Raw genomic sequence first — 24027 nt, forward strand, 5'->3', positions numbered from 1 at the left:
TGGCACGTGACCTCAGACTTTTATATCTTTTTCCCGATGGAAGAAGGTGGAAGAGAGAATGTTCGGGGTGCATGGGTTCCTTAATTATACTGGCTGCTTTGCTGAGGCAGCGGGAAGTGTAGACAGAGTCAATGGATGGGAGGCTGGTTTGTGTGATGGATTGGGCTACATTCACGACCTTTTGTAGTTCCTTGCGGTCTTGGGCAGAGCAGGAGCCATATCAAGCTGTGATACACCCAGAAAGAATACTTTCTGTGGTGCATCTGTAAAAGTTGGTGAGAGCCATAGCTGACATGCCAAATTTCCTTAGCCTCCTGAGAAAGTAGTGGCGTCGGTGAGCTTTCTTAACTATAGTGTTGGCATGGGGGGGCCAGGACAGGTTGTTGGTGATCTGGACACCTAAAAACATGAAGATCTCGATCATTTCCACTTGGTCCCCATTGATGTAGACAGGAGCATGTCCTCCACTATGCTTCCTGAAGTCGATGACAATCTCCTTCGTTTTGTTGACATTGAGGGAGAGATTATTGTCACTGCACCAGTTCGAGTTTTATCGTGCATATCGACACAGACATCAAGTTTCTACAAAGATGCAGAAATTAAAACTCTTACTGTGTTCACCCCAGTCCAACACCGGCATCTCCACATCATGACCGCACCAGTTCACCAGATTCTCTATCTCATTCCTGTCAGCCTGTCCGCCCTCTTGCACTGTATTAGAAGGAATGTAATCCACAGGTTTTCCCCGCTCCCTGCCGTTCTCCTGCCCATCACGTCTGTTCAGCTTGCTGTTACTGAGTACTGCATCTCCTTTCAGCCCCTCGTTTGCTCCCCTGCTGCTGAGGATCCCACCCCCTGCCAATCTAGTTTAAACCCTCCCTTGTAGCACTAGCAAATCTGCCCCCCCAGGATATTGGCCCCCCCTCCAGTTCAGATGTCGCTTAAGCAGGTCACCTATGCCCCAGAAAAGATCCCAATGATCTAAGAATCTGAATCCCTGCCATCTGCATTGATCTGCCATATTCTCCTGTTCTTATCCCCATTGGCACGTGGCACTGGGAGTAATCCAGAGATTACCACCCTCGAGGTCCTGCTTCTTCACCTTTTTCCTCACTCTCTATATTCACTCCTCATCATCTCATCCCTACTTCCATTTACCTCATTTGTGCCAATGTGCGCAATGACTTCTGGCTGCTCACCTTCCCCCCTTGAGAATGTTCTGCAATCGCTCTGAGCTATCCTTGACCTGGCACCTGGGAGGCAACACACCATCCCGGACTCCCGTTTGCGGCCACAGAATCTCCTGTCTGTCCCCCTGACTATCGAATCTCCCATCACTATGGTTCTGTTTACCTTTACCCTTTCCCGCTGTGCCCCAAAGCCCGGTATACTGCTCTTGGATCCCCAAAGCCTGTCCATGGCACAAGTAAGGAGTGTGCCTCCACTTGGTTCGATACACAGCTCCAACAACACCCACAGTGATGTTAGGGAGAGAGTCCCAGGTACACCCAGTGACAGGGAAGGAACTTAAGAATATTAGAACATAAGAATTAGGAGCAGGGGTAGGCCATCTGGCCCCTCGAGCCTGCTCCACCATTCAGTAAGATCATGGCTGATCTTTTTGTGGACTCAGCTCCACTGACCCACCTGCTCACCATAACCCTTAATTCCTTTACTGTCCAAACATTTATCCATCCTTGCCTTAAAAACATTCAATGAGGTAGCCTCAACTGCTTCACTGGGCAGGGAATTCCACACATTCACAACCCTATGTGTGAAGAAGTTCCTCCTCAGCTCAGTCCTAAATCTGCTCCCCCTTATTTTGAGGCTATGCCCTCTAGTTCTAGTTTCACCCGCCAGTGGAAACAACTTCCCTGCTTCTATCTTATCTATTCCCTTCATAATCTTATATGTTTCTATAAGATCTTCCCTCATTCTTCTGAATTCCAATGAGTATAGCCCCAGTCTACTTAGTCTCTCCTCATAAGCCAACCCTCTTAACTCCGGAATCAGCCTGGTGAATCTCCTCTGCACCCCCCTCCAGTGCCAGTATATCCTTTCTCAAGTAAGGAGACCAAAACTGTACACAGTACTCCAGGTGTGGCCTCACCAGCACCTTATACAGCTGCAACTTAACCTCGCTGTTTTTAAACTCCCTCCCTCCAGCAATGAAGGGCAAAATTCCATTTGCCTTCTTAATTACCTGCTGCACCTGCAAACCAACTCCTTGTGATTCCTGCACAAGGACACCCAGGTCCCTCTGCACAGCAGCATGCTGCAATTTTTTACCATTTAAATAATAGTCCATTTTGCTGTTATTCCTACCAAAATGGATGACCTCACATTTACCAACATGGTACTCCATCTGCCAGACCCTCGCCCACTCACTTAGATTATCTATATCCCTTTGCAGACTTTCAGGAGTGGCTGATATAATTTCCAGTCAGGAAGCTGAGTGACTTGGATGGGAACTTCTCGACGGTAGAGTTCTCATGTGTCTGCTGCCCTTGTCCTTCTCGAAGATGGAGGTCATGGAAGATGTTGGAGCCATGGTGAATTGCTGCAGTGCATCTTGTAGGTGGTACACACTGCTGCCATTGAGTTGATGGTGGACAGAGTGACTGTTTGAGGTAGTGGATGGGGTATCAATGAAGCGGGGCTGCTTATTCCTGGATGGTGTTGAGCTTCTTGGGTGTTGTTGGAGCTGTGTATCGAACCAAGTGGAGGCACACTCCTTACTTGTGCCATGGACAGGCTTTGGGGATCCAAGAGGAGAGTTATTCTCCTCAGAATTCCCAGCCCTCTGACCTCCTTAGTATTTATATTGCTAGTCCAGTTCAATTTCCCATCCTAAGATGTTTGTCGTGACCTCAGCAAGGGACAATGTGGTTTACAATCACCACAAAGTGGAAACCACATGCATCAAAACCAGCAACAATGTTGTTCAAAGTCAGATCCCACAGCAGGAAATGGGATGAACAGCCAGATAATTTCGGGGGGGGTTGGGTGAGGGATGGATTTTGGCAAGAGACTTGGAAAGCTATTTTTTCATCTCCTACGAGTAAATCTGAAGACTATTGGAGATGTGGGGGTGTGGGACAGAGGGTGGATAAAGGCTGTTTGACGGAGAAGAGTTGGTTTGTTTTGGCAGTTGGCTGAGAGGAGGTGGAGGGAGATGGGGGGTGGCACGTGGCAAGGACGGAGAATGGGGTGAGTTCCCGGGGGGGAATTAAATCCAACTTGGCTTTGCGCCGGACTCAGAGGACTGAAATAAAACTCACCCTGCAGGAGACTGGGAGGAGTCACCACTCACCTATGAGTCCTGAATAGGACAGCAAACAAGCTGCATAATTCTCACGGAAACAGCCACTCTGCGATTGGGCGGAGGCTTGGCAGTTTGACAGGAAATCAGCCAATCGTGACCTGTAGATTGAAACAGAGAAGGAATTAGTCAATTTACTGACCGGGAGCTGTGGGGAGGGGTATGTTTGAGGTTCACGCTTCACTGAGGAAACTAACAGGACACTGGCAGGAGCACGGAAGCCATCAAGACATTCACAGTGCAACTATACCCAGGACTGGCAGCCCGTGACGATGCCACTTTATAGAGTCAGAGAGTTTTACAGTAAAGAAAGAAGCCCTTCGGCCCCCTGTGCCCATGCTAGCCACCTGTATACTCCAACCCCATTTTCCAGCGCATGGTCTACAGCCTTGTATGCTGTGGCCTTACAAGTGCTCATCTAAATGCTCCTTAAATGTTGTGAGGGTTCTTGCCTCTCCCACCCGCTCAGTCACTACCCTCTGGGGTGAAAGAGTTTTTCCTCAGGTCCCCTCTAAAACTCTTGCCCCTAAATCTTAAATCGATGTCCCCTCACAAAGGGGAAAAGGTTTCTTCCTATCTACCCTTTCTATGCCCCTCAAAATTTTGTACACCGGGCGCATGGAGAATGGAAGTGCAGGGACCGATTGGATGGCGGTAAAAACGTGTAGCAGGCCAGACGCAACTTAGCAAAGAGCTTGATGTTCCAGACGACGTGGTGGATCGCTAATTCTGTAAGCAACTCACCCAAATTGGCAGCATAATTCAGGGGAGGATGAAATAGGTTATATTCTCAAAACACCTTGCCAATGTGAGAAGCATTTTAAATTAAGGTCCCTCTTTTACTGACCGTGGAATCTCTTTTTGTGATGTGTGGTTGAGATTGGAAAGGACACCAAGGAGAACTCTCCTGTTCTCACGCGAACTGGTCCCATGGGATGCCTTGTCCATCTTACCAGGCAGATGGGGCAGTGAATAGCAGAGAATTAGACAAAGAGAGAGAGAGAGAAAGACCAAAAAAATTGATATGCATTTATGTACAACAGTCTTGAGATCTTTATTAGGTAATTCCCTGTGGTGTAAGTCCATCCACAGTGATGTTATGGAGGGAATTCCAGGATTCTGATCCAGTGACAGTGAAGGGACAGCGATATATTTCCAAGTCAGCATGGTGAGTGACTTGGAAGGGAGTTCCCAGGTGATGGTTTTCCCATGCATCTGTTGCCCTCATCCTTCTAGATAATAGATGTTTGAAAGGTGCTGTTTAAGGAGCCTTGGTGAGTTGCTGCAGTGCCCATTGTAGATGGTACACACACGGCTGCCACTGTGGAGGAGGGAGTGAATGTTTGTGGATGTGGTGCCAATCAAGGGGGGCTGCTTTGTCCTGGATGGTGTCGAGCTTCTTGAGTGTTGTTGGAGCTGCACCCATCCAGGCAAGTGGGGAGTATTCCATCACATTCCTGACTTGTGCCTTGTAGATGGTGGAGAGACTTTTGGGGAATCTTGGGGTGAGTTACCCTCCGCAGGGTTCCTAGTTTCTGACCTGCTCTTGTAGTCACAGGTTTTATGTGACTGATTCAGTAAAGTTTCTGGTTAATGGTAACCCCCGCCCCCCCCAGGATATTCACAGTGTTGCAAATAAGAAGTTCAAAATTTTCGGACTGTTAATTTCAGGTCAAATGGAGGAATTCAAATCCTGCTATGCAACAAATCTGGATGGCTTGGTTTGCTGTGGGGACGGTGAGGCCCAGGTTGTTTTACTATGAATAAGGTACAAGATATTCCCACCTGTGCTGAGGGTGGATAGACTGTTCCTCTCCAAGTCTCACAGAGGGACGTTAGGAATGAAATGTTTCATAAACAGTTGCGCTTTAAGCTCTCTATGTAACTAAAGATAGATGGAGTTTGTAGGCTGCAGTTGGGGGACGGTAGGCAAGGGGGATCTAAAGAATAGCTCATTTATATTTCTACCTGGATAAAAGGTTTATTTGAGTAATATTGCCATGCAGATGGGCCTTGGCAATGAGAAGCTGTAATGACCTCATGTCCATGAGGTTGGCCTCTCCGAGTATGAGCTCCCCAATTAAGGTAATGTTTGCCTGTCCAATCGGGGAGTCTCATGTGGACAAAAAATGAGGAGTCTCGGGGCTACTCAAACTCCGGATTCTACCTTTGTACCTGAAGCACTCTTGGGAGTGGAATTGCGGCACGGTAGCACAGTGGTTAGCACTGCTGCTTCACAGCCAGGGACCCGGGTTCGATTCCCGCTTGGGTCACTGTCTGTGTGGAGTTTACACATTCTCCTCATGTCTGCGTGGGTTTCCTCCGGGTTCTCCGGTTTCCTCCTAAAGTCTGAAAAACGTGCTGGTTAGGGTGCATTGACCCGAATGGGCGCCAGAGTGTGGCGACTAGGGGAATTTCACAGTAACTTCATTGCAGTGTTAACATAAGCCTTACTTGTGACTAATAAATAAACTTTAACTTTAATTGAGTTTGTAAATAAAGGCAATCAGGTGTATGGACACCAGCCTCTGAGGAGTTATTTCAGAAGTCTTGGTAGGATTGGGTGACAGCCTTAGAAATAGAATAAAAACCCTACAGTGCAGAAGGAGGCCATTTGGCCCATCGAGTCTGCACCGACCACAATCCCACCCAGGCCCTACCCCCACATATTTTACCCGCTAATCCCTCTAACCTACGCATCCCAGGACTCTAAGGGACAATTTTTAACCTGGCCAATCAACCTAACCCGCACATCTTTGGACTGTGGGAGGAAACCGGAGCACCCGGAGGAAACCCACGCAGACACGAGGAGAATGTGCAAACTCCACACAGACAGTGACCCGAGCCGGGAATCGAACCCGGGACCCTGGAGCTGTGAAGCAGCAGTGCTAACCACTGTGCTACCGTGCCGCCCTTGTTCAAAGAGATCTGTGGACCTCACAGCCATAATCAGCCTTGAAGAATCTGAGAGAGAGGTAGAGTGAGAGCGAGCGCAGGAATAGATTCATCATGCAGAATGTGGATGGGAGTTCACGCTCGGAGTGATGAGACCAAGTTTGTGAGGATTTAAAATGGGGTTGGAAGATTCACCTAGCTTGAGCTGGAGGGAGGTATTTCCACGTTAATCCTCACTGTGAATATCAATATGGGGATTAAAATTTACCCATCTGGAAAAGGGAAAAGGAAGTAAGCCATGTCTTGCTGAAAATAGCTACCGGACTGGATTCTGGATAACTAAGTGTCTCAGGACACAGAGTGACCATGGAGAGGGATTTCTTAAATCACAAGAGGGATCTTTTCTGTAGTTTAGAGTCTAAGTTGTCTACCAAATCATGGTTACTCGACATTGCTTTTAAACTGATTGTTACAGTAAAAGCCTTAAAACTTGTCAAGCAAGATTTCCAGTCGGTCACTGGAAATCCAGATATCTTGTTAAATTCCATCTCTTTCTCTCCACAGGCACCACAATAATGGTGGGGGATCTGGTGATGATATTACTGCTGAACATCAAGTGGAATTGCTGAGATTCTCTCTCTCATCAGCCATGGTCGTTGTCTGGCACTCGTGTGACGTGAATGTTCCTGAAGGAGCCTCTCTCCTCCTTTCTGTCAATATTGAAGTAGACGGAGCCGTGAGATCGTGAGCAGATTAAAAAGTCTCCGCATCAAAGGGAAGGGAAATTGTCAAAGTCAGCGACTTAAGAAAGAAATAAGGGAGATGAAACAATTGCAAGCTTTTTTTTTTGGAAAGCTCTTCTCTGGCACAGGTGCTCCTGGGAACACATTTGTGGCAGTCTTACTCTGTCCACTTTTCATCTCCCGGGTGTTTTAATCCTGCAGTTTAACTAGCTGTGGCAGCGCACAGCACTGCATTTCCAGAACAACACGGGAGCACGACTCACATCCGCGCCCAGAAACATTTAGTCCTAATGTGCTGACAGCCCCAAGCTGGGGCCAACTGTTGAAACGCTCCAACCCATCTACTCTCAGAGGAGCTGCTGAGTCTTCCCCTTTGGGCAATTGCTAGGACGCTCTGGAAACTCTCAGGTATGATGTATGTGTGATGTATATGACGTGTCCGTCACCGGCTGGGCCAGGGTTTGTTGCCCACCTCCAACTGTCCTTGGACTGAGAGGCTCCCTCGGTCATTGCAGAGGAGCAGTTCAGAATTAATCACATGGCTGTGGATCTGGAGTCACATAGGTCAGTCTGGGTAAGGACAGGGACATCTTGTTGAAGTTCTACAAGACATTGGTAAGGCCACACTTGGAATACTGTGTACAGTTCTACTCAACCTATTATAGAAAGGATGTAATTAAACTCGAAACAGTGCAGAAGAGATTCACTAGGATGCTACCGGGACTTGATGGTTTGAGTTATAAGGAGAGGCTGGGTAGACTGGGACTTTTTTCTCTGGAGCGCAGGAGGCTGAGGGGTGATCTTATAGAGGTCTATAAAATAATGAGGGGCGTAGATCAGCTAGATAGTCCATATCTTTTCCCAAAGGTAGGGGAGTCTAAAACTAGAGGGCATAGGTTTAAGGGGAGAGATACAAAAGTGTCCAGAGGGGCAATGTTTTCACACAGAGGGTGATGAGTGTCTGGAACAAGGTGCCACAGGCAGTCGTAGAGGCAGGTAGAATTTTGTCTTTTAAAAAGCGTTTAGACAGTTACATGGGTAAGATGGGTATTGAGGGACATGGACCAAATGCGGGCAATTGGGATTAGCTTAGGAGTTTAAAAAAAAAAGGCCGGCATGGACAAGTTGGGCCGAAGGGCCTGTTTCCATGCCGTAAACCTCTATGACTCTATGTCAGCAGTTTGGAACAGAATGCTGGACAAGTGCTCCATTGGAGCCCGGTGCAAACTGAAGGTGCAACAGGGTGACACAGTGGTTAGCATGGCTGCCTCACAGCGCCAGGGACCTGGGTTCGATTCTGGTCTTGGGTGACTGCATGGAATCTGCACGTTCTCTCCACGTCTGCGTGGGTTTCCTCTGGGTGCTCTGGTTTCCTTCCACACTCTGAAGATGTGCAGGTTAGGTACATTGGCCATGGTAAATTGCCCCTTAGTGTCCCAGGATGTGTCGATTAGGTGGATTAGCAGGGTAAATATGTGGGGTTACAGGGGATAGGACTTGGGTAAGATACATTCCATTGGAGAGTCAGTGCAGACTCGATAGGCCCAATTGGCTTCCTGCACTGTAGAATCATAGAATCCCTGCAGTGCAGAAGGAGGCCATTCGGCCCATCGATTCTACACCGACCACAATTCCACCCAGACCCTATCCCCATAATCCCATGCATATACCCTAACTAGTCCCCCTGACAACTCAGGGGCAATTTAGCATGGCCAATACACCTAACCCACACATCTTTCAGTCTGTGGGAGGAAACCGGAGCACCCGGAGGAAACCCCACGCAGACACGGGGGAGAACGTGCAGACTCTGCACAGACAGTGACCCGAGGCCGGGAATCGAACCCCAGTCCCTGGCGCTGTGAGGCAGCAGTGCTCACCACTGTGCCACCTAGGGATTCTACTGTCGGGATTCGACAGTACGTCCTCCGAAATGGTCGGAAAATCATTGAGAAAGGAGGCTGTGCCCTCCTCCCCATCCCCTTGCACCTGCCCCCCCCCCCCCCCGCCCACCCCCCCTCCCCGTACCACCCCCTGGAGACATGAGCATGACTCGGTTACCAATGCTCATATTCTGAGACCAATACTTATTTTTAAAATTCCGTCCATAGAAGGCTTTATACCGCAGTCTTGATGTTGCCAGTGAATTTCCCTGGGACAGCCAGCTTGTGGATAAATCACCCTCTCGCTCAGAGTATTATTACCTGTTTATTTACCACTCGGAGCGCTTTCCCCATGTTAGGAAAAGTGCTGTTAGCATAAACAGTGGTGTTCAGAAGAAGGGGGTTGGGGAGGGGGGATGGGGGGTTATTTTTAGACCAGCAACAAGCCAGCCTGAATGATATTCAAAAAGCATTCTCTGACCAAGGTAATCTGGGAGAGAAACTTGCAGATGTTTGCACAGTCAGGAAGGACAGGAGTGGTTCTTTGACAGAACCCAAAGAAGTGTCACATATCAGAAAGAAACTTTGATGTTGGTTTGCATTTTCCGTGGCTGATTTGTCTGAGTTTGCACGCACAGCACTGGGTGTGAAAGTTATCGCTGGGATATCAAAGTACACAGCCTGATTTTTTAAAAAAAACCACAGCCTTGATCTGTCTAATGGACAGGTGCTGAAATACCTTCAGGGAGACAACATCAATTGCCAACCCTCTTTTTATTCCTCATCAAATCCACCAAACAGCGGACTGCGGTTTCTTGGTCCTGAATAGCTGTTCAAACCCCATCCATTATCTCTGCACATTGCAAGGATCTAGGAGGGTAGTGAGGCTGCAGGAGGTTGCAGAGAAGGGGATAGGGAGTTTGCATTGTGCTGTGCGGGTTAATAAGAACATAAGAACTAGGAGCAGGAGTAGGCCATCTGGCCCCTCGAGCCTGCTCCGCCATTCAATAAGATCATGGCTGATCTTTTTGTGGACTCAGTCTACTTCCCCGCTCGCTCACCATAATCCTTAATTCCTTTACTGTTCAAAAATCTACCTATCCTTGCCTTAAAAACATTCAATGAGGTAGCCTCAACTGCTTCACTGGGCAGGGAATTCCACAGATTCACAACCCTTTGTGTGAAGAAGTTCCTCCTCAACTCAGTCCTAAATCTGTTCCCCCTTATTTTGAGGCCATGCCCCCTAGTTCTAGTTTCACCCGCCAGTGGAAACAACTTCCCTGCTTCTATCTTATCTATTCCCTTCATAATCTTATATGTTTCTATAAGATCCCCCCTCATTCTTCTTCGGGGTGCAAAACCATGGAAGGATTTGATCTGAAGGATTAGAAATTAAATTGAGGTGTTGCCAACGTAATGTAGCTTGTGGCAGTGAGGGGGCCTGGATTTGTGTGAGTTAGGAAGGTTGTGAAACACAGACTGTTCCGATCAGGTGGCACTGCAGTATACTGGTGCAGATAATGGGAGCACCTTCACTGGTGAACATTCGGAGCAGCCCTCCTGTAAAAACATTTGGTAGTGAGGAGTTGACCTCACGCTGTGCACCCCTCCTTAGGAAGAGTGCACTTGTCCTGCGCTTCTAACAAAGCACCAAAACTTCTACCAAAGTACTCAGTTAATGGTAGGGCATTGAGGAGAGTTACAGAACAAAGAGATCTCGGGGTACATGTTCATAGCTCCTTGAAAGTGGAGTCACAGGTGGACAGAGTGGTGAAGAAGGCATTCGGCATGCTTGGTTTCATCGGTCAGAACATTGGATACAGGAGTTGGGACGTCTTGTTGAAGTTGTACAAGACATTGGTAAGGCCACACTTGGAATACTGTGTACAGTTCTGGTCACCCCATTATAGAAAGGATATTATTAAACTAGAAAGAGTGCAGAAAAGATTTACCAGGATGCTACCGGGACTTGATTGATTGAGTTATAAGGAGAGGCTGGATAGACTGGGACTTTTTTCTCTGGAGTGCCGGAGGGGCATAGATCAGCGAGATAGTCAATATCTTTTCCCAAAGGTAGGGGAGTCTAAAACTGGAGGCCATAGGTTTAAGGTGAGAGGGGAGAGATACAAAAGGGTCCAGAGGGACAATTCTTTCACACAGAGGGTGGTGAGTGTCTGGAACAAGCTGCCAGAGGTAGTAGTAGAGGTGGGTACAATTTTGTCTTTGAAAAAGCGTTTAGACAGTTACATGGGTAAGTTGGGTATAGAGGGATATGGGCCAAATGCGGGCAATTAGGATTAGCTTAAGGGTTTAAAAAAAAAGGGTGGCATGGACAAGTTGGGCTGAAGGGCCTGTTTCCTTGCTGTAAATCTCTCTGACCCTATGACACTTTTGTCCTACTGTTAGGGACTCGGTCAGAAAGCCCAAAGCATAATATGAAGTTAGCCTAAACCGGAACAGTTTTTATTTTGGCATTAGTGTGAGGATAAAGTGTTTCACTCCAGGCTTGACCCTACTGATGCACTGGAAAGCTTTTATCGTAACAAACTTTATTTAACGATATAATTTAACTATGTGCACAGTGACACTGGTTAGCACTGCTGCCTCTCAGCTCCAGAGACCCGGGTTCAATTCCAATCTTGGGTGTCTGTGTGGAGTTTGCCCGTTCTCCCCGCGTCTGCGTGGGTTTCTTACGAGTTCTTTGGTTTCCCAAAGATGTACAGGTTCGGTGGATTGGCCATGCTAAATTGCCCCTTTGTGTCCAAGGATCTGTAGGTTAGGGGGATTAGCAGGGTAAATATGTGGGGTTACAGGGATAGGGCCAGGGTAAGATACACTTTCAGAGGATCAGTGCAGACATGATGGGCCGAATGGCCTCCTTCTGCACTGTAGGGATTCTATGATTTTATGATAATGAATTAATTAGCTTAACGTTTACCAGTTGAAATGCTTAAACATGACAAGATTCAATTCATAACTGCTAATTTATCTCTAATGGTTCCAATTTAAGCAATATTCCTTTTATAGACTTAAATTCCTCTACAAAACCAATTGGCAAACAACACAGGCTTACGTGTTTTTAATTATTAACAGTCCCAGAGCCTTTGAACCTCCCCCCCCCCCCTACCCTCCCACAGAGAGAGAGAGAAACAAAGAGAGAGAGAGAGAGAGACACTTGTCTTCTGACACTCAAACAGCAGCCTCCAAAGAAAGCGAGAAAGAGAGAGACCTCATGGTGGTACAGTAGTTAACAGGGACCCAGGTTCAATTCTGGTCTCTGTTCACTGTGTGTGCAGTTTGCATGTTCTCCCCATGTCTGTGTGGGCTTCCTCCGGGTGCTCCAGTTTCCTCCCACACTCCAAAGTTGTGCGGGTTAGGTTGATTGGCCATGCTAAATTGACCCTTAGTGTCAGTGGGACATGGGGTTCAGGAGATAGAGCCTGGGTGGGATTGGTGTCGGTGCAGGCTTGATGGGCCAAATGGCCTCCTTCTGTACTGTAGGGATTCTATGATTCTTTCAGAACCGTGCCAAAACTGCCTGCTTTTTCCTGACACATGACCCTGTCTCTTCTCAATCTAATCAAACCCTTCCCTGAAATCCCAGGGGAAAACCAAAAATAAAAGAAAAATGCATTAACTCAGATTAAAACAAGCAGCTACCTAATGGTAGCTAAGATTAATTATTCATCTGCATTCTCAGCATGAGAGTTGCCTGGTGTAGACAAATCGGCACCATGTAAACAGAACTGAATTTTAAACATACCCCTCACAAGATAAAAATAAATTCTTGAAGGCCCTGTATCGTCACACCAATCACCTTCAAGCAGGTCCAAAGGGCCAATTAGCCTATTCCTGCTTCCTTTGTTCTTCCGCCCTCTCATTCTTCTAAATAGCCCGACCTCTTCAACCTTTCCTCCTGAGACAAGTTTGGCCAGAGGAATCAGCCCTGTGAACCTTCTCTGTTTCCAATGCCATTGCACCCCTCCTTGAGGAAGGGGAGCGGAACCATACACCGTACCCCAGGTGTGGTGTCAGCAACACCTGCGCAGCTGTAGAGAGACCTCCCTACTCTAGCCTTCTCCCAGTAAAGGGGCAAAGACAGGCAGGAATGAACAGTGCAGATTTGGAAAATAAATGGCCTGTGGATGAGAGGGCAGTGTAAATAACAATAAGTTGTCTCCGCGCCACAACTTGCGATTTATCACAAATCAGGGGGAAAGAGACATCAGTGGTGAGGATGAATACGTGTACAAATTGAATATAAATGTGCAGATAGGATTAGCAGACAATCATCTGCTTTCTTTAATGATTTTTTTCATTTTATGGCTATTGAAAGTAATTTTCCCAATTATATTCTGGTATTGCATTAGTCTTTGAGTTATTCTAATTTGGACTCTATCAATTGACTGAAGCTGAGAGAACAGTGTGGAAGAGGAATCATAAATTCTTTGATGCCAGTACTCCCATCTTTGCATCCAAATTGGTTTCACACAGGAAGATCAGCTCACTGTGAAACAGAACAGCAGGATTTTGTGGGATTCATCATCACTTTCATTAAGCGCTCTTTCATCGGAAGATCATTTCACCGAGATAAAATTGTGTAAATGAGAGCAAGATTACTGACCCACATGTAATGGTGTTTTCATAACATTTCAATTTTAAATCACAAGCTGAACATTGTCTCCGTTTGACAATTCACTCTGTCTTCTCTCCGACTCCTTCCACCTCACAGTGAGGCGATGGCGCCCACCAGGCACGCCCAACGGCAGAACATTCGGGACTGGTTACACCCGTACACCATGTTGAATGTGCGCAATCGAACGATTCGCATGTTATTTGTGTCATTTGATTCACATCCCTTTGGGTTTGATTCCATAGAGTCCCTTCAGTGCAGGGGGAGGAGGCTATTAGGCCCATCAAGTCTGCGCTGACTCTCCGACAGAGTATTTTAACCAGGCCCACACACCTTCCTCCAAACTATCCCCGGGTCCCCGCAGATTTACCATGGTCAATCCACCTAACCTGTACATCTTTGGACACTAAGGAGGAACTAAGAGTGACCAATACTCTTCACCTGCACTAAGTTGGACTGAGAGGGAACCAGGGCACCCATGACATCTTAGAGTCATAGAGGTTTACGGCATGGAAACAGGCCCTTCTGCTCAACCTGTCCATGCTGCCCTTTTTTTAAAACCCCTAAGCTAATCCCAATTGCCCGCATTTGGCCCATATCCCTCTATACCCATCTTACCCATGTAACTGTCTAAACGCTTTTTAAAAGACAAAATTGTACCCACTTCTACTACTACCTCTGGCAGCTTGTTCCAGACGCTCACCACCCTGTGTGTGAAAAAATTGCCCCTCTGGACCCTTTTGTATCTCTCCCCTCTCACCTAAAACCCATGCCCTCTAGTTTTAGACTCCCCTACCTTTGGGAAAAGATGTTGACTATCTAGCTGGTCTATGCCCCTCATTATTTTATAGACCTCTATAAGATCCCCCCTCAGCCTCCTACGCTCCAGGGAAAAAAGTCCCAGTCTATCCAATCTTCTATTGTGTTATTGCAATGAGAATTTGGGAAGCAGGTCAGCAGCATCCCAGTTCAGACTGGGAAATTTAGTGGACATTTTGCCAACATCCCTTTGACCTTCCTTCTCCTCCAGGACCTGGGATGAATGTCGCTGCAGTTGCTTTTCCAAAGCTCCTCCAGAAAGGTGAGTTGTGGCAGGAAGGAGTCACGGATCTTTGCTTTTTATTCAGTTTATTGTTCAGCAACTCCCAGAGTTCCCTGGCCCTATTTATATGACCTTTTTTTGGGTTGGGGGTGTTGATTTTGTTTGACTCTCCCTCACTCGCTGTCGATCCAGTCCACTGTCACTCGCCTTTCCAGATTGAGTGAACCTGGTACTGGTCCTCTTGATGCGCCCTCCCACTAACCTAATTAACAGGGTACAATCTCACCGCAAGGATTCCATCTGTCTACCAGCTGTTAGTGTGAGCACTAACCCGGCACTGTGTCTCCAGGCAGCAGTCAGCAAACTGTGTTCTCAACACACTCTCACCAGCGAACCCTATTTTACCGTTTTGATTCTCAGTGCTGGGTATACTTGAAACTGGGAGTGTTTCAGATCCGGCTTTTAGACCCGTTCTCAGGAGCCCCCATACACACTCTGCCTGAAAAAGTATCAGCGATTCCGAATCGCGCTGCACAAGCCTGTGGGCGGGGCTTAACACACCCGAAATCCTGCAGCTCCAATCGGAACCTCCCAATGCGCATGCGCAGAAAAAATACGATATAATGCTGCTCCCCTGCCACATCGCTCCCAGGCCGGATAATGCACCCCCCCCCCCCTCCCAGCCCCCACTACATTGCCTCACCCCCACAACATTGCTGACCCCCTTAGCCCCCCACCCCCCCCACCACCCAGACCGATCACGGGCCCCTCCCCCCTTCCCCCCCCCCACAGATCTCAGGCAGAGTGGCAGCGGACCCCCCCTTCCCCCTCACTGATCTCAGGCAGAGTGGCAGCGGACCCCCCCTTCCCCCTCACTGATCACAGGCAGAGTGGCAGCGGACCCCCTCTCCCCCCCCACTGATCTCAGGCAGAGTGGCAGCGGACCCCCCCTTCCCCCTCACTGATCACAGGCAGAGTGGCAGCGGACCCCCCCTTCCCCTTCACTGATCTCAGGCAGAGTGGCAGCAGACCCCACCCCTTCCCCCCCTCACTGATCTCAGGCAGAGTGGCAGCGGACCCCCCTTCCCCCCCCCCCCCCCCCCCCCCCCCCCCCCACCAATCTCAAGCAGAGAGCCGTCGGACACTCAACACTTACCTCCTCACTAACTGGAGCGCCCGAATCAGACTTCTGGATGGGCGAATGCAGTGGTAAAGGGGGAGGTGCCGTTAAGGTTGGGTGTGCAGCCCATTAAGTCAATTTAAATACATTTAAATGGCCGTCGCGCCCATTTCGGGCGCGGTCCCGATCGCGGTCATTTTTGGACCTTGGTAAAGGGGGAACCGGCGCAGAGGCGGACGCGATCGTGCTCCTCGCCTCACACCCGACTTTACCATGTTTTCGCGCCCGAAAACGGGCGCAACGCGATGGTAAAATCGGGCCCTGTGACTCCATTGCAGTCTGACCAAAGATGTATGGAGGGTCATCTCATGCCCGGTCTAAGGCTGTTCACCACGGTGTACTTTATACTGCTGCCACCTGCCTGATTACCCGGCCGTGTTATTATAATGCGGTAATACTTATTTACCGTATGAAGCACCAATTACTCATAAGAGATTTGGTAAATATATTGTGGGTTTATTTATTCAGATGAGAACAGTTATAAATATGTATAAAGGTTGAAGACATCAGAGCTGTGCATGTGTGCTCTGCTCAAAGCAACAGTGAAACAGAGACTGGATCACATGACACATTTCCATTCCCATGCTGTCAGCTGATAGCCCTTAAAGACATATTCCAATACCTTACTTGGGTCAGCAGAGGTAACCACAATAAGGATGCAAAGAAAGATATCTCAGTAGATCGGCCCCTCGAGCTTGCTCCGCCATTCAATAGGATCATAACTGATCCGACATTCCTCACATCCACTTTCTGCCCTTTCCCTGGAACCCTCGATTCCCTTACTGATCAAAAATCTATCTATCTCAGCTTTAATTATACACAAGGACTCGAGCCCCAAACCTCTCTGTGGTAACGAGGTCCAAAGACTCTCAACTCTCTGAGTGAAGAAATTCCTCCTCATCTCAGTCTTGGCGCATCTTCTCTGAAATCCCAGGAGAGAAACCAAAAATAAAAATAAATGCATTAACTCAGATTAAAACAGTCCAAGACCTTCCACCTAGATGGACAAGGGCAGTGGACACAGGGGAATGCCACCACCTGCAAGCTTCGCCTCACACCATCCCAACTTGGAAATATATCGCTTCTCCACTGTAATGTTTATACGGTCAGTTTCTCACTGTGTTGAGGCTTGTTGGATGAGGTGCTGCCACAGGACACAGTTTACATCAGGTTCATCTCATGCATCAGTGTCAGTTTCTCCCCTTTTCAACAAGGCCTTCATCATCGGTACTCATTGAGGTGAAGAACGTTTGGTTCTGGGGACTTTCCATCTCAGGCAGTCGGTGTTGGCATCAAGAGCTCCCAAGTCCAGACGCAGTTCAGCACAACACAGAGCAAAGCACAGGGCAAAGTCTCCGCCCAATACGCTCTTCAGCTCCGACCTGAGAAGAAGATTTCTTCCTGCTTTCCTATTTCTCACACCTCTTACACCTTACACCTCTCTGATTCAGATTCGATAATGGTCATCAATTCACGCTTAGCTACATGTCTGCAATTAACTGGGCTGAATAGACTGGGACTTTTTTCTCTGGAGCGTAGGAGGCTGAGGGGTGACCTTATAGAGGTCTATAAAATAATGAGGGGCACAGATCAGCTAGATAGTCAATATTTTTTCCCAAAGGTAGGGGAGTCTAAAACTAGAGGGCATCGGTTTAAGGTGAGAGGGGAGAGATACAAAAGTGTCCAGAGGGGCAATTGTTTCACACACAGAGGGTGGTGAGTGTCTGGAACAAGCTGCCAGAGGTAGTAGTAGAGGCGGGTACAATTTTATCTTTTAAAAAGCATTTAGACAGTTACATGGGTAAGATGGGTATAGAGGGATATGGGCCAAATGCGGGCAATTGGGATTAGTTTAGGGGTTTAAAAAAAAAGGGCGGCATGGACAAGTTGGGCCGAAGGGTCTGTTTCCATGCTGTCAGCCTCTATGACTCTATGACAGGGCCAAGACTCAGAGAACCATTGTAGTTGGTAGAGAGATAAAGACTTTAATTTGTCCCAACAATCTTGATACAAAAACAGAAAATGCTGGAAAATCTCAGCAAGTCTGACAGCACCTATGGAGAGAGAACAGAGCCAATGTTTCGAGTCTGCATGACTCTTCCTCAGATGATTCCTTGTCAGAGCCATCCAGACGCGAAACATTAGCTCAATTCTCTCTCCACAGGTGCTGTCAGACCTGCTGAGATTTTCCAGCATTTTCTGTTTCTTTTTCATATTCCAGCATCCACAATAAATTTGCTTTTAATCTTAACTTGATCCCTGGAAAGAAAGTTCACAGACACTCTGCTGAGGTTTTGAATGATACAGAACGATACAGACCCTCAAGATACACCGACAGCAGATCAAAGATCTTGCAATCCTGTACAACGGACCAGGCGTATCTTTGCAAGGATGTTAAGAATAATATCCTTTCCCTAGACAAAGCCCCTCTGTGCTCTGAACACTTAGAACTGTGACAAGACTGAGACTTGTTATCTTTTCACTGCAGCCTGTCCCTCACCTCATAGCTTGTGATTCCAGCAGAGGCAAATACCAACTGGACAAAAGTTCTGTTATTTCTCTGTAACTATGGACAGGAGGGTCGTGTGATGATACTGTGCCTTTATGAAATGTATTTTAATCATGTTTCTGCCAAGGGATATGTTTAGACTTCAGCTCTGTTTACCTGGTGCCAATCTGTCTACAACCCAGACTGTTCCATGTTGAGAATGCAGGAGAATAATTGATCCTTGATAGTGGGGTGTTTGTTTTAACCTGAGCGAATGCATTTTGGTTTATTTTTATTTTTTTTCCCCTGGGATTTCAGAGTAGGGTTTAATTAGGTTGATTGATAAGAGGCAGTCATGTGAATGGAGCAGAGGTAAGCTTACAGGGAAAAAGAAGCAAAAGGTCTCTGTTTCTGTCTGGAGGCCGATATGTTGTTTGCTCACTGATTTTGAAGGGGAGTTTAAGTCTATGAGGAATATTGCTTAAATTGGAACTAATAGAGATAGATTAACGGTTAAGAATTGTGTCTTGTCATGTCTAAGTATCTCAATTGGTAAAAGTTAACCTAATTAATTTGTTACGGTTAAACTGTATTGTTAAATAAAGTTTGTTTTGATAAAAGCTTTCCAGCGCATCAATAGGATCACGCCGGGAGTGAAACATCTTATTCTCACACTAATGCCAAAATAAAAACTATTGGGGTTTAGTCTAATTTCAGGATATGCCTTGGGGTTTCTGACCTGGTCCCTAACAGTCGGGCAAAAGTACTTTGGCAGAAACACAGGACAAGTGCACTCTTCCTAAGGAGGGGTGCACAGCGTGAGGCCAATTCCTTATTGCCAACTGTTTTCACAGGAGGGCTGCTCCGAGTGTTCACCAGTGACGGTGCTCTCAGTACCTGCACCAGTATGTGGAATATAGTGTTCAATTCTGGTCGCCACACTACCAGAAGGATGTGGAGGCTTTGGAGAGGGTACAGAAAAGATTTACCAGGATGTTTCCTGGTATGGAGGGCATCGGCTATGAGAGGTTGGAGAAACTTGGTTTGTTCTCACTGGAATGACGGAGATTGAGGGGTGACCTGATAGAATTCTGCAAGATTATGAGGGGCATGGACAGAGTGGATAGTCAGAAGCTTCTTCCCAGGGTGGAAGAGTCAATTACTAGGGGGCACAGGTTTAAGGTGCGAGGGGCAAGGTTTAAAGGAGATGTACGAGGCAGAGTTTTTACACAGAGGGTGGAGGGTGCCTGGAACTCGCTGCCGGGGGAGGTAGTGGAAGCGGATACGGTAGTGAGTTTTAAGGGGCATCTGGACAAATACATGAATAGGATGGGAATAGAGGGATATGGTCCCCAGAAGGGTAGGGGGTTTTAGTTCAGTCGGGCAGCATGGTCGGTGCAGGCTCGGAGGGCCGAAGGGCCTGTTCCTGTGCTGTAATTTTCTTTGTTCTTTGTTATACTGCAGTGTCACCCGATCATAACAGACTGTGTTTCACAACCTTCCAAACTTACACTAAAGGGGTGGCACGATGGCACAATGGTTAGCACTGCTGCTTCACAGCGCCAGGGACCCGGGTTCAATTCCGGCCTCGGTCACTGTCTGTGTGGAGTCTGCACGTTCTCCCCGTGTCTGCGTGGGTTTCCTCCGGGTGCTCCGGTTTTCTCCCACACTCCAAAGATGTGCGGGTTAGGTGGATTGGCCGTGCTAAATTGACCCTAGTGTCAGGGGGACTAGCGAGGGTAAATGCATGGGGTTAAGGGGATAGGGTCTGGGTGGGATTGTGGTTGGTGCAGACTCGATGGGCTGAATGGCCTCCTTCTGCACTATAGGATTCTCTGATTCTAATCCAGGGCCCCTAACTCCCACATGCTACATTACGTTGGCAACACATCAATTTAATTTCTAATCCTTCCCAACCTGCACAACACACCTCGCTTTCCCATCTCTGCAACTTCCTGCAGCTCCACAACCCTCCCGGCTCCCTGCAATCTTCCAGTTCTGGACATCTGTGAACCCCTGATTCGACTGCTCCACCAATGGCAGTCTGGCCTGCAACTGGCTGGGAGCTGGAATCCCTTCCCTCATCTGCTCCACCTATCTGCCTCCCCTCTGCTTCTCTCGCCTCCTCTCTCTCTCTCTCTCTCTCCACCTCCCCTCTCTCTGTCTCTTTCTTCTCTGTACCTCCTCTCTACTTCTCTCTTCTCTCTTTCTCCTCCTCTACCTCTCTCTCTCTTTCCTCTCTACCTCATCTCTCCCCTTCTCTCTATATCTTTCTTCTCTCTCTCTCTCCTCTCTCTCTACCTCTCTGAGTCCTCCTCTCTATGTGCTCTTCTGTCTCCTCTCTCTCTCTGCCTCCTCTCTCTGTCCCTCCTCTCTTCCTTCTCTCCGTCTACCTCTCTGTGTCTCTCTCCTCTCTCCTCTCTCTCTTTCGCCTCTCTCTGTCTCTCCTCTCTCTCTACCTCTCTGTCTCTCTTTCCCCTCTCTCTTTCTCCTCTCTCTCTACCTCTCTCTCTCCTCTCTCTATCCCTCCTCTCTGCCTCTTCTCTCTCTACCTTTTTGTCTCTCCCTCCTCTCTCTCTCTCTCCTCGCTCTCTCTCTCTCCCTCCCTCCTCTCTCCTCGCTCTCTCTCTCTACCTCCCTCCTCTCTCTCTCTCCCCCCTCTCTGCCTCCTCTCTCTCTCTCTCCCTCCTCTCTGCCTCCTCTCTCTCTCACTTTCTGTCTCTCCCTCCCTCCTCTCTCCTCTCTCTCTCTCTCCCTCCTCGCTCTCTCTCTCTCTCTCCTCGCTCTCTCTACCTCCCTCCTCTCTCTCTCCCTCCTCTCTGCCTCCTCTCTCTCTAACTTTCTGTCTCTCCCTCCCTCCTCTCCCTCTCTCCTCTCCCTCTCTCTCCCTCCTCTCTCTCCCTCCTCTCTCTCTCTCCCTCCCTCCTCTCTCTCCCTCCTCTCTCTGTCTCTCTTTCCCCTCTCTCTTTCACCTCTCTCTCTCCCTCCTCTCTGCCTCTCGCCTCTCTCTCTCTACCTCTCTCTCTCTCTCTCCTGTCTCTCTCCCTCCTCTCTCTCCTCTCTCTCTCTCTCTCCCTCCTCTCTCTCCCTCCTCTCGCTCTCTCCTCTCTCTCTCTCTCCTCTCTCTCTCTCCCTCCTCTCTGCCTCCTCTCTCTCTCTCCCTCCTCTCTGCCTCCTCTCTCTCTCACTTTCTGTCTCTCCCTCCCTCCTCTCTCTCTCCTCTCTCTCTCCCTCCTCGCTCTCTCTCTCTCCTCGCTCTCTCTACCTCCCTCCTCTCTCTCTCTCTCCCTCCTCTCTGCCTCCTCTCTCTCTAACTTTCTGTCTCTCCCTCCCTCCTCTCCCTCTCCCCCTCTCTCCCTCCTCTCTCTGTCTCTCTTTCCCCTCTCTCTTTCACCTCTCTCTCTCCCTCCTCTCTGCCTCTCTCTCTGCCTCTCTCTCTGCCTCTCTCTCTCTACCTCTCTCTCTCTCCTGTCTCTCTCCCTCCTCTCTCTCTCTCTCCTCTCTCTCTCTCTCTCTCTCCCTCCTCTCACTCTCTCCTCTCTCTCTCTCTCCTCTCTCTCTCTCCCTCCCTCCTCCCTCTCCCTCTTCTCTCTCTCCCTCTTTCCCTCCTCTTTGAAGTCACTTCTTTAAACCAAACTCTTTGACCAAACCTTTGGTCATGTGTCTGACTACCTCCTGGGGTGATTTTGGGTGAAATCCTGCTTCCTCCAGTGAAATGCCTCGGGGTGTTGTCGACACTGAAGGTGTCGCGGAAATACAAGTTGATGTTGTTCAATAAAGGCTGGAAAAGCTGTATGTGTAAAATGTCTCAATTATCCAATTAACCAGGAGCATTTGTGCTGAATGTTGTACCATCTAATTCACGGTCCAGCAGCAAGCTGAGGACAGAGAGAGAGAGAGAGAGAGCTGAACAGACCTAATCTCACAGCACCAAGCTTTGAGCTGTTGATTCACACCTACACTGTCCTCTGAGGTTAGTGAAATTACTTGTTCGTCTGTAAGGATGATACAATTGTCTGTGCCTCAATGAAGGGAGCACTTTGCTTGCTAAACTAGGACGTCACTGCCCCTCTCGAAGAGTTCAGGGCAGCATAGTTCCCAGACAGCCTGTTTGGAAGGATTCCCCGGTGACTGTGCTGTGCTGCTTGTTGGCAGACTGTAGCCTGCGTGCTGTGTTCTGCAGGGTTCTGAAGTACTGCAATGCAGGTTTTACAGTCAGGCTGTGTTCACACGTCACAAACCTGATCAGCATTACATAATCTCTGAACCCAATCTGCTCACTTCCCAATATTTGCTACGATGGGGCAGGACACATGATCCATGGACAATGAGACAATGGGATTCAACTTATTGAATACAGGAGTTGGAACGTCTTGTTGAAGTTGTACAAGACATTAGTAAGGCCACACTTGGAATACTGTGTGCAGTTCTACTCACCCTATTATAGAAAGGATATTATTAAACGAGAAAGAGTGCAGAAAAGATTTACTAGGATGCTACCGGGACTTGATGGTTTGAGTTATAAGGAGAGGCTGGGTAGACTGGGACTTTTTTCTCTGGAGCGTAGGAGGCTGAAGGGTGATCTTATAGAGGTCTATAAAATAATGAGGGGCACGGATCAGTTAGATAGTCAATATCTTTTCCCAAAGATAGGGGAGTCTAAAACTAGAGGGCATAGGTTTAAGGTGGGAGGGGAGAGATACAAAAGTGTCCAGAGGGGCAATTTTTTCTCACAGAGGGTGGTGAGTGTCTGGAACGAGCTGCCAGAGGTAGTAGTAGAGGTGGGTACTATTTTATCTTTTAAAAAGCGTTTAGATAGTTACATGGGTACAATGGGTACAGAGGGATATGGGCCAAATGCGGGCAATTGGGACTAGCTTAGGGGTTTTAAAAAAAAGGGCAACATGGACAAGTTGGACCGAAGGGCCTGTTTCCATGCTGTAAACCTCTATGACTCTAACTTCCCTTGTCATATGACAACAACTACTTCAGAAGTGCCTGGCTGATTGAAAAGCTCTTTGGGGTGTTTCTTCAGAAGGAACTCTCCAAAATGCAGCTAATGAAACATAGAAACATAGAAATACTACAGCACAATACAGGCCCTTCAGTCTACAAAGTTGTACCAAACAACAACAACAAAACTTACTGCAACTTATAAATCAAAGAAAGGGTTTAATAAAGAAACTTCATTACTCCAAACTTGGGGCCTCACCCTGGGCCACTCCAAGCTCTCCACAATTCTACATAGTTCCTTACTTATCGTGAATCAGCTGTGATTGGTTCCATGGTTTACTGGGTCAGCTGACCCTTACACCTTGTTCCCATTGGTCACATTACATCCAATTCAAAGTTGTCACCGGTTACATTCTAACATCCGGTGATGGTAAAAGGTGCAATAAGAATTCAAGAATTTCGTTTACTTTCCCGCACGCTTCTCCACCACCGCACAGTCCCCCCTCCCGTCCCAATGATAAGTGCCTCTTGCTAGGGTATGGTTCCATTACACCAAGTACCTCCCTCGAATAGATCAGTCCATCCACTAAACCCCATCCACAGATCTGCACCGTCAGCAAGTGGCTGGCCAGGTAACATGATTACCATCTGCACCACTGGCACGTTGGCTTGGGAGAGAATTGGACTGTTAGACCACCTTTCCTGTCACTGGATCTGAGGGTTCTTGCAAAGGCACCGCTTAAAACCAGCTCCGCTGGGCGGGATATATTCGCTTGTGCACCTGTCACCAGGCTTCCGAAACACCTGTTATCCTTGGAACTCAGTTGTGGCGGGAGATTCAGTGTCAGACACCTGAAACAGAGGATGGACGCTCTCCAAATATCCCCGAGG

The 24027-nt window shown here is 48.0% G+C and overlaps 1 protein-coding gene across 1 annotated transcript in view; it reads right to left on the reverse strand.

Annotated features, from left to right (window-relative positions):
- Positions 1-24027, reverse strand: part of LOC144510195 (GDNF family receptor alpha-2-like) — a 361038-nt gene that overhangs the window by 40688 nt on the left and 296323 nt on the right. The window contains exon 5 of the mRNA XM_078239675.1: positions 3314-3423. Within this exon, the coding sequence (XP_078095801.1) occupies positions 3314-3423 (110 nt within the window). The remainder of the gene's footprint in view (positions 1-3313; positions 3424-24027) is intronic.

The sequence above is a fragment of the Mustelus asterias genome, chromosome 22 (genome assembly GCF_964213995.1).
Source record: "Mustelus asterias chromosome 22, sMusAst1.hap1.1, whole genome shotgun sequence".
Lineage (NCBI taxonomy): Eukaryota > Metazoa > Chordata > Chondrichthyes > Carcharhiniformes > Triakidae > Mustelus > Mustelus asterias.